Source organism: Ursus maritimus, unplaced genomic scaffold (assembly GCF_017311325.1).
Source record: "Ursus maritimus isolate PB19 unplaced genomic scaffold, ASM1731132v1 scaffold_6, whole genome shotgun sequence".
Taxonomy (NCBI): domain Eukaryota; kingdom Metazoa; phylum Chordata; class Mammalia; order Carnivora; family Ursidae; genus Ursus; species Ursus maritimus.
This window is the reverse complement of record NW_024426774.1, coordinates 73,411,454-73,426,795: the sequence shown is the minus strand read 5'-3', so window position 1 is coordinate 73,426,795 and position 15,342 is coordinate 73,411,454. Positions and strand designations below refer to the sequence as shown.

General features: G+C 42.0%; 1 protein-coding gene across 2 annotated transcripts in view; it reads right to left on the bottom strand.

The window, feature by feature from the left end:
* Window positions 1-15,342, bottom strand: part of THADA (THADA armadillo repeat containing) — a 316,084-nt gene that overhangs the window by 131,658 nt on the left and 169,084 nt on the right. For both annotated transcript variants that reach the window (XM_040623526.1, XM_008699809.2), the window contains one exon: window positions 12,635-12,803. In XM_040623526.1, coding sequence (XP_040479460.1) covers window positions 12,635-12,803 — 169 coding nt within the window. The remainder of the gene's footprint in view (window positions 1-12,634; window positions 12,804-15,342) is intronic.

Here is a 15,342-nt window from a genome sequence, read left to right as displayed (position 1 = left end):
AAGAAGGAAACTCTGTCATTTGCAATAACATGGATGGACCTTGAGGGCATTAAGCTAAGTAAGATAACTCAGGGAAAGGCAGATACTGTATTACTTCACTTATTTGTGGAATCTAAAAAAAACCAAACTCACAGAAATAGAGAGCAGAGTAGTGGTTGCAGGGCAGGGGGGAAGAGGTAAAGGTGGTCAAAGCGTATAAACTTCCAGTTATAATACGAATATGGCCTAGAGAGGTAAAAGCATGGTGGCTATAGTTAACAATACTGTATTGTATTTAAAAGTTGCTAAGAGAGTTGATCTTAAAAGTTCCCATCACAAAAACAAAATTGTAATTATGCGAGGTGACAGATGTGCTAACTTTAATGCGGTAATTATTTTGCAATATATACATACATCAAACTACTACACTGTATACAAACTTATACAATGTTATATGTCAATTGTATCTTAATAAAGCTGGAAACAAAATAGCATGTATATAAGAAATGGACTAACTTTTTCTTCTTACTAATTTATTTATTTTTTTAAAAGATTTTTGTTTATTTATTCGACAGAGATAGAGACAGCCAGTGAGAGAGGGAACACAAGCAGGGGGAGTGGGGGAGGAAGAAGCAGGCTCACAGCGGAGGAGCCTGATGTGGGGCTCGATCCCACAACGCCGGAATCACACCCTGAGCCGAAGGCAGACGCTTAACCGCTGTGCCACCCAGGTGCCCCACTGTGCCACCCAGGCGCCCCTCTTCTTACTAATTTAGACAGGAAAAACTCTGTGGATAACTTTGGTGGAATTCATTATCCAAAGGTAGTTTTCCAAAATCATAAGACATATGGGAAATGGATGGCAGTGAACGTGTATTTCAACAGAAACAGGAATTCAACAGTGGTGAATGGGTTTCTTAATAAAATGGGGAAAAGAATACCGCTGCCCATATGTTTGCGCTCAGGAGTATCATGAGTTTGGTTCTGTATTCTTACTAATTCTTTATATTTTGATGTCAAGATGTATAATTAACTTAATAGTGTGACTGATAGATTATGCAAAAGTTAGAAGAAAAAAAAGATTTACCAAAATATTCACAACACTCACATTCTCTTGATGTGAAAAGAAGGCACAGGAAGTTCTTGTTTTATTAACAGTAACAAGAGAAATTCAATTAAGATTTAATTTGCTTATTTTTTCAACCATTGCCTTTAATAAAAACAGAAAATAAGACCTCATTTTAATATCTGTAGCTATCCTTTTTTTTTTCTTTTTCTTTTTTTTCTAAGAGAGGGGGAGAGAGTTGTAGGGGGACGGAAGGAGAGGGACAGAGAGAATCTTAAGCAGGCTCCATGTCCAGTGTGGAGCCTGACAAAGGGCTCAATCCCACCACCCTGAGACCACGACCCGAGCTGAAATCAGGAGTCAGAGGCTTAACCGACTGAGCCACCCAGGTGCCCCAGTAGCTATCCTTTTAGTCAAAGAAACACACATAAGAATTCTCTGACAATTTCTAAATTCTCACATCTTAATGGATGTGCTTTCAAAATTCTTATTTTTTATATATTTTAACATTTTTGAGAGTCAAGTCACAAACTTACTCCTCATTTACATATCTGAGGCACACACAATTTTTAAGAGCTTTTGAAAATGAAGTGAATATAATCCCTAAGTATTTTTAGTACTCTCATCTAGATTTATCCTCCAGTTTTTCTTTTTGAGGTCTGCATCTGGGGATCTGGAGAAAGCTTTATGTTTAACTCAAAATTAAAATTTTCATGTCCTAGGTTTACTTCTCAGCAGAACCTCTGTTCCTAGAGATCTTTCCACACAGCTTGTTGCCTCCAGCCCGAGAGAGGCTCAATGAAACAGACAGCAAGTATACTCAGTATTAAAAAGCACTAGCATTTCAAAAAACAGAAGGGAGAAAATTCTAATTATGTGTTATTTTCCAAAGCTCCCCTAGGTAAATAGAACCTAGAATTTTATTATGCTCCCTGAGTCTGGGGAGGGCAGAGATAAGTTCCAACTATACGTTATGCAAGTGGATCAGGGGCAGGTTGGGACAGGGACATGAAGCAAATAAAGCTAGGATTCTGAAAGCGAGCTGGCTTACACGTTCATAGCACTTTTCCAGCAGAGAGAGAGAGAGAGAGAGAGAGAGAGAGAGACTGAGAAAAGAAAGGTGCTTCCTTTGAGATTCTAGCCTGAGTTTTGTATTGCCCCTCCTCTTCTCTTATTCCCATGCACAGCTCATCGTAGTCTGTGGGGCCAAAAATTTGTTCATGGGTCAGGAATGGTTTCTTCCATGGCCATTGGTATTTAAAGGAGCTGCAGCACACCCTGTCTACACAGGATGATGGTGAAAATCCATAGGTACCGTGAAAAAAGGTTCTCAACCATAGGTGATTTTGCTCCCTCCAGGGAACAGGTGGAGATGTCCGCAGATATTTTTGCTACCACAGCTGGGAGGACAGGTACTCCAGGTGAGCTACTGGGGAGATGCTACCAAACATATTACAGTGCATGGCACAGTCCCCACAACAAAGAACTGCGAGGCTGACGTGGAGAAACCTGCTACGAAGGACAGTGTAGACAGGATGAAGGTACACAGTACGGAGAAATAAAAGAACGTCACGAACGATAATATGGCTTAAAATAGATAAAGTTTTATTACTTATTTATACTTTCCTTTAGGCCCATGAGCTGATTTCACTTCAGCTCTCTGGGGTGGCTGCCAAACTGTCTGGCTATACTCAGCCACAGTGCTTTTAAACAGCCAACTAACTTAGTCCTCAGTAACTGAAATATGTTGGGTGCTCTAAATAAATCCCAGGGCAGCGCAACAAGCACATATGCTCTGCAATCTCCAAAATGCTTCCCCAGTAAAAGCAGTTAGGTATTCCTGTGTGATTGGCACAGCTGAAAGCAAACACCAAATAATGCTATTTTCACTGGATGGAGACCCACCAAGCAAATCGCATCACACAATGGGACCACATACTGTCAGATATTTTATAGGAATTCTGGGAAACGATAGAAGCCTGCTAGTGTGCCCACAATGTGATGTTTTGTTGAGCTGTGTTTTTAAAGTACGTGCAGAATTATCTTTAGTCATAAAAAGTCCCAAACAGTAACGCTAGGCGAGGATGGAAAGTGTGTCTTCCAAGATGAAAAATGAACTTGGAAAAGTGCTAGATTATACTATCTAGGAGGATCCTATATCCCCCTTTCACTCTATGAACTTCAAATGTCCCCCTGTGAGTGATGAAAGCCTCCTTTGTCTGGGACAGTGTGACGGTGTCCCTTTCCTGACTCATCAGGTTTGCGATGGGGTCTGAGGGAGAGGCTGTAATTCAAAACAAAACAGGTGCAAGGAATAACAACTCGATAGGCAGGAACTCAACCCTTAAAAATCAGAACTAATCTTAGCTCTTAGAGTCTTTAATATGATCTACAGGAAGGTAGAGAACACTGACTGACCCAAGGAACCTCTCTGTGGAGCATGCTAACACATTCAGTCAAGGCTGCTGCAAATTGACTTATTTCTCTCTTATGCACACACTCACGTATCGGGAGGAATCCTCACATTGTCAACAGCATTACTTCAATGCATGACGTTCATTTTTCTAAAACACAGCTTTTCTGAGGGTACAATCTTTCAAGGGCCATCTCCATCAGTGGTCTTCACATTTTGGGATCATGGACCCCTTCTGGGGCTGGTTGGGATGGTGCTGGCAGCAGCGACACCAAGGAGGAACAGAAACAACTAACGTTCGCTGACCACCTACCACATGCCAGAGACCATGCCGCCGAGCACCTCTCACATCTTAATTCATTTAACCGTCACAGCCAACCTATGAGATGATGGTATCTTCCCGTTTCCTGAGGAAGATGTGGAGGCACAGACATCAACTCACCCAAAATACCAGAGCTAGCAGGCGGTGGAGCTGGGCTCTCGACGACATGGAGACAAGTGGGCTCCAGAGGTATGCTCCTACTTACGCAAAATAACCTCTCTGAGCACATGCTCGCAGCTTTTATAGACTTACTTAGAAATTATGTACTACTCTACTGATACGTACATTGTTATACATCTGATATAAAAAAGTCGTTGAAAGGATGAGAGAGACAAATAACATGCCAACCTATTCTTCCACACATATCACTGTCCTGCACACCTCACTCGGAAGGCCATGGGCCTGCACAGCGCAAATAGCTTGACCTGGCGTTGGTGGTCTCTCAAATGCTGATGGGTGCCCACCCTACCTCACACCATCCACTTCTCCAACACACTCCAAGACCGACAGGCTTACCCACTGTCCCCTGCAAACACCTTCTGCATGCCCACCCCCCCCCAACCCTGAGCCTTGGCTCACATCAAGTCCCAATGCCAACAACAGAAAATTGTTAAAAGGTTTATCCCAAGACCCAATGTCCCCACGAAGCCTTCTCTGAGCCCTCCTCTCAGCTGTGGGTTCTCAGCCACGTGCCTGGCCCACACCACAGCCCTATATTTCGGTGTAGTTGTTTGTGGTGTGGATGGCTTGTTCTCTGCCTCAGCTCATAAGCCTCTCGAGGGCAGAGAACACACTACATATTACCTATTCTTTGTATTTTCCATGGCACCTGGCATACTATTCGGCACTTAATTAGCACTCAGTAAGTATTTACTAAATAAAAGAGTAAGTAAACACTCTCTGTATTTACACCACATCTCTAAGGCCCAAGTCCAGAGAGTTAAAGGAAAGATCATCCTGGAAAACAAGAGATATGATTAGATGCTTTCCTCTTTACCTAAGCTCATGGGAAACAAGACAGGCTGACTTGCTTGTATCGGGAAATGACTTCACAGAGTCCCCAGTGAACTGCATGTATAGCATGGGGACTTTAAGAGCATTCCAGTTTCTCAAGGAAAAGCATCCTTCCTGGCCTCGTTTATCCACTACTCACTGCCTACTCTGTGAGCACTTCTGTATAGTTAAAGGTAATCTTGAACATACAGACTTGCGCAACGAATACTTTATTAAAAAAAAAAAGTTTTGGGGTGCCTGGGTGGCTCAGTGGGTTAAGCGTCTGCCTTCGGCTTAGGTCCTGGGACCGAGCCCCACGCTGGGCTCTCTGCTCATCGGGAAGCCTGCTTCTCCTTCTCCCTCTGCCTCTCCCCCTGCTTCTGCTCTCTCTCTCTCTGTCAAATAAATAAAATATTAAAAAAAAAAAGTTTTCCCTTGTCTCTTAATGGGATTTGCTCAAATGTTACCTTTCCAACAATGACTATTCTGACACCTCATTTAATACTGCCATCTGCCCTCCTCTCTAATCAACTCCTGATTCACCTTCTCCTACTCTGCTTCTTCTTTTTGTTCACAGAAATTATTACCGTCTAATAAATGATATAATTTATTTTTTACTATAAATCAGAACAAAATCTATTATATCATTTACTCTTTGTCTGTCTCCCTGCCTCTCGAATGCAAGGTCTGTGAGAATAGTGATCTTTGCGAGCAAGGGTCTGTCTCCTTTGTTCTCTGATGTATTCTAAGAATCTAGAACAGTGTTTGGCATGTGGTTGGTACTCAGTCAACAGAATGCACAAATAAGTAGACGATGTCAACTGGCATTTCACTCCACGCCCTGAGGCCTCAGAGAGTGTCACTCTAGCCTTAGAATGTTCCTTCCCTCATCCTGAGAGGTGGTAGAGTACGACAGTTAACCACACAAGCTTGAAAGCTTTGAATTCCAGCTCTGCTTTTGCTAATTTATCTCTGCATAACTTTCATCAAATCTCATAACCCTTCCTGCCCTCAGTTTCCTCATCAGAACAATGGGAATAACACCCATCACTCAGAAGAGCCTCTACTGGCACTCAATACACACACACACACACACACACACACACCCATACCCAACACATATGGACGCAGTAACGTGTGTGTGTATATATATATATATATATTCTTTCCATCATTACTACCCCCACTGTAACCCCAAACAGTAACAAAAGCCTGGGGACACATCTTCGGATAAATCTATAAATTCCACATACAGGAGTTCAGAGCACTACACAAAGCAGTAGCACTTTTGGCTGGCAACAATGACAGGGCACTGTAGTCAACGCTCCAGAGCTGGCAGCTAAAAGCTGTCTCCTACACCCAGAGAAAGCTCCCTAAGTAACACATACCAAATAAAAGCCTTTCGATATTTATAAGGAAAGGATTAATTCATCTTCAGAAGTAGCATTTTAATTAAAAATGACTTTTCTGGGCTTATATCCAGAAAGGAATATATTGCCAAAAGGTAAGATTTAACAAGGTTTAGTTCTTGCTTTAATTTTTTTTTTTTTTTTTAAATTAAAGTGCTTCCCAATCCTTTTCACGTCAAGGCACACACAGAAAATAATCTTTCTTTGGCACTCTGGGCCAAACAGACGCAGCAGCTCCCAGCCGCAGGTGACCGCCTGGAGCCGCCAGCCCCGCTAGGCCCCCCTCAGCCTCGCTGAGAGCTGAAGGAATCAATGAATACTTGGCACGTTTACAAGCACACCATCGGAGAAGCTCTGCCTTAGCCCTTCTTGGACTGGAGACCTTCCTAGCAACTTAGATTTGTCTCCTTTCACACGAACACCAGTCCTCAGAGAGAAAGAAAGAGTGAATCTGGCCACTAGTGACCAGAGCGAGCATTTTCTTTATGACTCATTCCAGAAAAAAAGCACACTGACCGGCAATCCATTTATAACTTGCAACATCAGCATAATTTCATGCTTTTGTTTTTACTTTCCATTCTGAAATTTTATTTTCTGTGTATAAAATAAACAATGGACATAGGCCAACCTTAAGTCACCAAATGGAATCTTTCAAGTAATGTTCTATTTCTGGACAGTTGAGCATTCCACTTTATGTTTCACAATTTTGTACTTTTAAGACATACGAAAAAGATACAATTTTTCAAGCACAAGGTGACGTGTTACATGGTCACTTTTTTAAAAAGATGGAATTGATCATTCTTTTAAATTTAACTATAAGTTTTGGTGTAACACCTGGTAAAAAATACACTTTTTCTAAAAACATTCATTTCCTTACAGTTAGAAAATGCCGACAGAATTTATACTTAAGGCTACCTCTATCACTGATTTTCTTTTTGTTTCTATTACTTCTCTCTGCAGCAGAGAGTTAAGGATGGCTAGTCTTATCCCTGTTTCCTGAACTTCAAGAATTTTTTCCTTCAGAAAAGTAGCTGGCTGAATTGACCTACCTTTATTTCTTTCCTGGTTTTCTGCTTTTCTTTTCCACAAAGGTAATGCCAAGATCTGCCTCTATTTTTGTCCTCCTGCTCTCCTGCCCAGCCCAGCACAGCTGTTCCCACCCCCATAAAGATCCCAACTCTAGGCCTGACACAGAGTGTTCTAGACTAAAGCAGAATGTTATCTTAGTCTCCGTTTCCTTTCATGTCTGATGCCCTATCTGGCAGCTCTATCTTTTACCTCGTCTTCATTTCTGTTATTCATATGCTCCCTGGTCCCCAAGGGTTCAACTGGCTCACTTGGCTTCTAACCCACAGCTCCCCACACTGGGAGGTAAGAGCCTTAAAGGCAAACTCGTGTCTTCTTCCCCTGTACCTAGAACTGGGTAAGCCCTCCACTGAGTCTGCTGAATTGAATTCAGTCTCGACCTCTTTTTCATGTTCCCAGCAGCTCTCGGGCCTAGAACCCACAATTCCTATGGGTGTCCATGTTGGAGAGGTTTTGTCATACCCTTAAGGATGACAGAAGGTATGGCAACTTTGAACTTGGCTACAACCTAGGTCTCAATGGAGGATTCTGTATTTTAAGGTTCAGACTATTAAACGAGAGACCAAACAGAAATGATGAGAAAGAGATGAGCAGAGGGAAGGAAGGAGCAATGTTATATGGTTTCACTCATAAGTGGAATCTGAAAGACAAACAAAAACACAAATAAATAAACAAACCAAAAGCAGAATCAGACCTGTAAATACAGAGAACAGACTGATGGCTGCCAGAGGGGAGGTGCGTGAGGGATGGGCACAATGGGTGAGGGGGAGTGGGAGACACAGGCTTCCAGCTATGGAATGAGTAGGTCATGGGAATAAAAGGCACAGCATAAGGGATACAGTCAATGATACAGTAATAGGGATGTAACGGGACAGACCGGAGCTACACCTGTGCTGAGCATAGTATCATGCGTAGAGTCGGTGAATCACCATGTTGCACACCTGAGACTAATGTAACATTGTGTGTCAACTGTACTAAAAAACAAAAAGCCTTTTACTAGTTGTAGCCTCTAAGGGCTTCACTGACTTCCTCTGTCCCCCTGTCTTTATAACACCGATGAATTTACTTCGTTTCCAGCATCGAATCAGATTTTCAGAACTGAGGGACAAAAGGATTAAAAACAGAGCAAAGATGGGTTCTTTGTTTGGTTTCCCGAGGCACAGGAAGTTGTTATGCACACCAACTATCAGGAGGCGCTTTCTAAACACCAGGCAGGACTGCTGAGTGTAGCAATGAAATAACATATGTGATTTACATAGTACAGGAGGTGCTCAAAATGTTCATTTCACTTCTCTTACGGCAAAGTCACCCAATGCGTGGGCCCAGGCTGCCCGAAGTCCATCCCCAGCTAATATTTCATGTCAACCCAAGTGTGTAGTACTGCTGCTCAGCTCCACAGCCAGAAAAGGGACTCAGAATTCTCCAACTGCAAAAGTCAAGGCTCCAAGTTTGGGTGGTAGGGGAAAGAGGTGGAGGAATAAGAGAATTAAACAAGGTGTTCCACAGATTATGCTGGCAAAAACGGAGAAAATTTAATACCAGCAAAGGGATGTTTAGAAATGTGGGTATTATTTGGACTAACTGGGGAAAAAAGAATACCTTTGCCTAAAATGTTCACATAAATCCAAAAGTGGTTTTTCTGCTTCAACAGAAGCTGAATGACCTCAACTGTCCACTTCACTCACATAAGAGAGCTTAAGTAAACAAAGAGCGGGCACCATCTCTTATATGTTTCTATCATGAGAAAAAGAACCAAAATAGAAAATGAAAAAAAAAACTCAAATCAAGTTTCTATTTCAACTGGTATATATTTTCCTCATGAAACACCAAAATGTGAGTTAAGTACCCAAGAATCAGAATAAATCTTGCCTCATAATTGTTGGCCCAAAAGCTTCCTCAACACAAGAGAACTTTTTGAATGCCAATATGATTTCTCGGGAGTGATAAGTAACCTAGTAATAATGTTAAGGCCCCAACATGAAGAATTTTGGCAACAAAAACAGACGGTTAATTCTACTTAAAAGACAGGGTAGCCCTGCCAGCCAGTGTTGTTCCCAAATGAGGTAATGTCCATGGCTCTTATCTAGCCTTTATGGAGATTTAATGTCATTTACCGTTGGCTCTTACGAACCGGCTGCATAATCTCACCTTTTCTCATGTGCGTTACTTCCATCTGTCTCAACATTGCAATTAGAAACCTCTGGTTTTTAAAATGATTAAGAAACTGATTCCCACATGTTTTCTTTTCATGCATGTCCTATAATTTGAGTCTTTCTTCCATCGTTCCGGAAAATTCAGAGATCAGCATATTTCTCGTTTTCAAGGTATCTTATAGAAATACTCTGAGGTTTGATATATTTATGTAAATATTTTTCAAAGGAGCCAAAATGTGTAATTCAAGAAAACGTTCTGTGAAAGAATTTGCTTTCTGATTACAAAATGATTTCCTCCTTTTGGAAAAAAAAAATAGCGATTTTATATTTATTTAGCTGGCTCTGAAAGTCCCATGGAGATTCTCATGCCTTTCAATCCCTAACACCTCTTTTCCAGGTGCAGGCCTTTTATGGATTTCAAAGGTAGCTTTATGTGGAGCAGAAATCCAAAAGCTGTGGAAAGGAAAGGGAAAAAGAGCCCTCCCCATCTTAACTCCTTATGCTCTCCTCACAAAGAACAACGGAGTGAAACCGAGCTATGACAACACAGATGAGACACCCGAATGGACACGACAGAAGGATTTTCACATGCCTTTGACTTCCTTTTTTCACCAAGGGTACAAACCAATCTTGGTAAAGACAGCAATCTGTTTGACAAACATGAACACGATACCCAACACCCAACACATATACTGTGCTGTTTTGTTTTCAACAAGCCCTTCATCTCCCAACACTCAGGAACGAAAGCAACAGCCACAACCAACCTGGAGTTTAAGGGTTTCTGCCCTTCCACAGAGTTTCACACTTTAGGCCACAGGAAACGTAAATTTGAGGTATCAGAGGCAGCTCAGAGACAGAGCAGAAGACCATGCTTTGTTGCTGGGCAGACTGGTGAGAGACAAGCCAGACCTGTTAGTGCTGTGTGGGAAATGAGGCTGGAAGGCCCACTTGTACAAGTGGCGAGACAGCCAAAGAAGCAATTCCAGCCTCACCACTTCCGACAATTTAGCCAAGAGTGGATCTGTAGGAAAGAAAATCTGATGGCTGATTCCCCCTCCTCCCCTGACACTCTGAGGCTCCCTTCTAACTCAGCTGCAGCATCTAGACATCTTTGAAAAGCCTGTTCTTCGTTACTCCTTATTGCCAGCTCCTTCCCTTCAAAGCAGCAGAGTCTGACAGAATCAAGTCATCTAACTTGTATGGGCCTCAGCGTCCCATGTTTAAAACCCAGATTATACCCTCCGGTCCTCTCTTCATCACCGAGATACAGTGAGGACCAAGGGAGACGAGCGCTTGAGGGCCTTCACTGAACAGACCACCCACACCAAAGACCCGCAGCGTATACAACACAGACCAGAGGGTCTGCTCTGGGGCCCCTGGGGGTCGCCGCACTCTTTTCAGGAGAGCTGCAAGATCCAACTATTTTCAAAATGCCACTAAGACACTCCTTCCCTCCTTTACTCTCCTTCTCAAGCAGCGCACAGTGGAGTCGGCCAGGGCTATGAGGTGTGTGACGACCTCATCACTCTAATCACGACTAATGAAATGTGTGCTTGTGAGTTTTTGCGTTTTAAGATTTTCTGCTTTAGAGTCTAATTAAACATCAATAGACAAAAGCTCTTTGGAATCCTCAATAACTTTCCTGAGGTTAAAGAGGTCCTGAGACCAGTGTGAGACCAGCCAACCTAGAACTCGGTCCCCCTGCAGCTCGAAGTTCCCAGACAGGTCGATTTCTCACCCACCCTGAGCCTTGCCATGTGCTCTTCTCTCTGCACAGGGGAATGCCCCTCCCTCCTCTGCTTGGCTAACTTCTGCTCTTTACTTAGATGTTGCTTTCTCTGGAAGCTTGCCTTGACTTCCCCAAAAGCAGTCAGGTGGTCCTGCTGTGTGCTCCCCTAACACGTGGCATGCTGTGATTGCCCACGTTCAGGCCTTTTATCGTCTTTGACTCCTTCAGTGCAACAACTCTTCTGACAGACAGAGCAGTATGTAGAAGGCATTCCATAACTACCTGCTGAACATACACATCAACCAAGGAATGGAGGCAAGAAGACAGGTCTCTCTTGCATTCATTCTCACCTAGAGGGAATTAGTTCCTAAAAACATAGTGTTCATTATAGTACACATTCATTAAAACTATGGTAATAATAACAATAACACATTATGTACCTGGTACTAGTCTAAGCACTTGATATGCATTAATTCATTTAATCTTCACAAAATCCCTACCAGGTAAGCATTACCATTATCCTTATTTCAAAAATGAAGACACAACCCTGTATGTTAACTATACTGTAATTGAAAAACTTAACAAAAACAATGAAGAGACAGAAGTGTAGGTAATGAGTAGCAGATCTGAGATGCACACCGAGCCTGTCTGGCTCCAGAGTCCCATGTCGTTAACCACTCTATACGCTGCCTCTCATGTCAGCAGTGTAGACCTCAAGCTTACAGCATATATTGAGATCGCAAGGCCACCTCTCAGTTCTACTCACAAACCAGACACATGATTTGATATTTAAATACCCCTCCAATCCCGACCCACCATGAGTGACCCCAGCAGACACATGAACAGATCTCACCAGTACCACCTGTTCCCAAGAAAATAGAGTTTAAAAAAGACAGTTTCAGTAAGAAGACTATTTCTCATTCATTTGTTGTATTTTAGTCCTTTCCAGAGGAAATGTTAAGTTAAAAGCGGTAAGTATATTTGTATATTTATTAAAAATAAAAGGTCTCCTTCGTAGCACAGAGGAAACAGGAATGTAGGGATTGACCTTTCCATGTACTACGGCGCTACGCTGCTGGGCAAACACTCTCTGATGTGGATAACTCTCCTTCTGTGTCTTGCGCTAACCTCTCTTTCAAGGAATGCTCATAACTTCACTCTGAACAGGGAGTGGCCCAGAACGTTCTGCAGGCACTTGATGGAAAAGACAAAACTCTAAATGGTTCAGAGAGGTAAGTCCAAATGGGAAAGCATGCTGTATAAAACAGGATTTAATGCCAAAGACGATCCGACTGAATCACAGCGTGACGCTGTACTCATGTTTGTAATGAAAAGAAGCACCCCTAGGATACCTGTTCTCTCAGCAATAGAAAAAAGCTCCATAGATAAAGTTAAAAGCTTGTGGATCAAATCTTTACCTGCCAACAGTACATGAGAAATCAAAGTTTATCCTGTGCTGTTTGACACAAAGTAACTGTATTTACCTGGAGAAGCGTTCCATGAATATGGTTTTGCCGGAAACACTGGTCAGTGCAGTTGGGGAGTTTGGCCAACAGAGTTCGGATGGTCGTGGGGATTTCATCTACCATCACAAACGGGACCAAGGCACGAGCGGCCATTTCACGGGAGCGGTAGACAGGCGAGCGACCACATCTGAGGAGACAAAATCACAAGATCACTTAATACTCATTTCCACATCCGTGCCTTTGTATATGCTGATGTGCTATCTAGCTCCAGCTGGGACATCCGAGTTGGGGGAGACAGAAGTTCCTCCTTATTCCAAATGTTTTTTTTTTTTTAAATACTTCCCTTATTCCAATGATTGTATGTGTGTATTAGTGTTAGCTCTATAGGTGATTTTCCTTTTCATATAAGGATCATTAATATCTATGGTTTTATCACAGGGATAAATGCAGATCAGCTTTGGGAATGATTCAATAAACAGGCAGTAGCAAAAATAGCTTCCTCCTCAACAATCAAACAACTATTGGGTACTCAAAATGAACAAATGATAGTGCCATGAGAAATAAAACAGTCGTTGTGGTCTTTGGGGAGCCTGTATTCTGGTTGGCAAGATAAGCAGTACATATGGGAAGATGACCAAAAGCACAAGAGAGCCCTGGAAAAGGGATAAGCAAGTGACTGTCATATTATGGCTACATGAGGATAGGACTGTAGGTTGCAGTGTTGAGAAGAATAGAACTCAGGAAAGCAAGCATGATTCTAAGATGGCTGAAACCAGGAAGTTGTTTCAACCAGAAACAGTGGGATAAAGCGAGGGTAAAAATGCTCAAGGTACAGGTAGATGTGTCTGACTGAAATAACAGGGGAACTTCAGGCTGACAAGTGGCTCTGGCCAGACTGGGTAGTGTCACAAATGGCAGACTACATGATCTTGAACTTATTGTCAAGGGAACAAGAGTTGGACCCTCAAGTCACTGAATCCTTGCCTCTAGGCTGACTCACACCCAAAGAGCCTGAATAAAAGCCAATTCTTAAATCAGTGAAAGTCACGGACAAGTGGTATTTTGAGATTCTACAAAGGTCATTGGAAAGGCAGGTCATCTAAGGGCCTCTTGACTTTGTAAACACTCAGAACCTGAGAGTCCACAACCATTTTGTTGAAACTGTGTACTTGAGAGCCTTCACAGATATAGTGTTATTTGAGAGGAAGGCCCAATATGGTAGGTCTTGGCTTAAATAGGTTCTTATCTAGAACTCTCAAGACTCCATGAACTTTTATCCAATTTAAAAAGTAACTCAACTTATAGAAATATCTTAGATGCCACAAAAAAGATGGGGAAGATTAGAAGACAGTAGACTCTGTGGAGGAAAGAGATGGTCTCTTTCTTTGTTTTCAAAATTCTTTAGTATTCCAAAAGGAATTACTGATAAGATCTGGACCATGTAGGCTTAGCATGTGGAGGGACAAAGCCCTAGGACTGAAACGTTTCTAATTGCCCAAGGTATCACTGACATTTATCTTAATGTGACAATAAAAGAGCAGATACAATTTCTATACAATTTCTGTTTGGAATGATCCAAACAGAATTTCATCATGGGGAGTGGTAAGTCAAGCACTGTGTCATTTTTTTCCCCCTACAAGTATAGGTCTGTCAAACAGGTCAATCAGTACACACTTTATGGATGGAGAAGAGCTCACCTTACATGGTACTATGGGAAGACACTGAGGGCTAATGTTACAGTAGGTAGCTAGAGATTTCCCAGTGGTCTTTGACTAGGTTCTGCCAAATCACCCATTTTTGACTTATTTTTCCTTTAGAATGATTAAATGTTTAATCTTTAATTGGCAAATACAGTAAAATGTTTGTTTTGGCTCACGGTGGCGGGGTGGGGGGGCTGAGAAAACTTCACTTGACAGAGAAAAAAAATACTCTGAAAATGCTTTGAGATTTAATTAGCAAATGACCTCACTCAGCCCAGTCATTTGTCGGAAGCTTCCCCATCTGTCTGTCCCCTACCCCTCCAACACACACACTTTGTGTCAGAGAGTGTTTTATGTTACCGAACTGGGCTCTTGTATATAAATGTTTCTTTTCAAATACAAATAACTCTGACATGGTTACAGATGTTTAGTTTCTAATTAGCAGTAACTGTACACTAAAGAATGCCCCTCCTTTTGCTCCTGACCTTTAGCAAATGATGATTTCCCAAAGGAATCTGGCATCCATACAGGAGAAAGAATGGAAAGTGGGAAAAGTGCCAGAATTCTCTGTTTTTGGATACCCTGTGCTAGGGTACTTTCCAAATGCACACAATCAGGTTAAAGAGCAAAACAAAATCTCCCTTCAAAAAACTAATGCAATTACAGAAAAAGAGAAGCTTACTTTAAAAGTAATATTTAATTATCATTCATTGTGAAACAACGATTAAATGTAATTTCAAACTCCTCTCTATTGCACATCGTTAAAATGGAAGGATAGATTACAGTCAACACCCACACACAGACACACACACACACACACCCATAAAGCAAAAAACATTTCCAGGTTACTGTTTTGTCAATTACTGGGGGACAGGGAGGGGTCTGATGAGATTTAGCTTTTCTCCAGGTCTATGTGGCCTGGAGTGTGAGGGGATATAAACACAGTCTTTTTAGCCCTGAGCAAAATACATTTGAAGCTAAAATCTATCTTTCCCTTGGATAGAGTCTCCTAGTTTGATTCAGTAA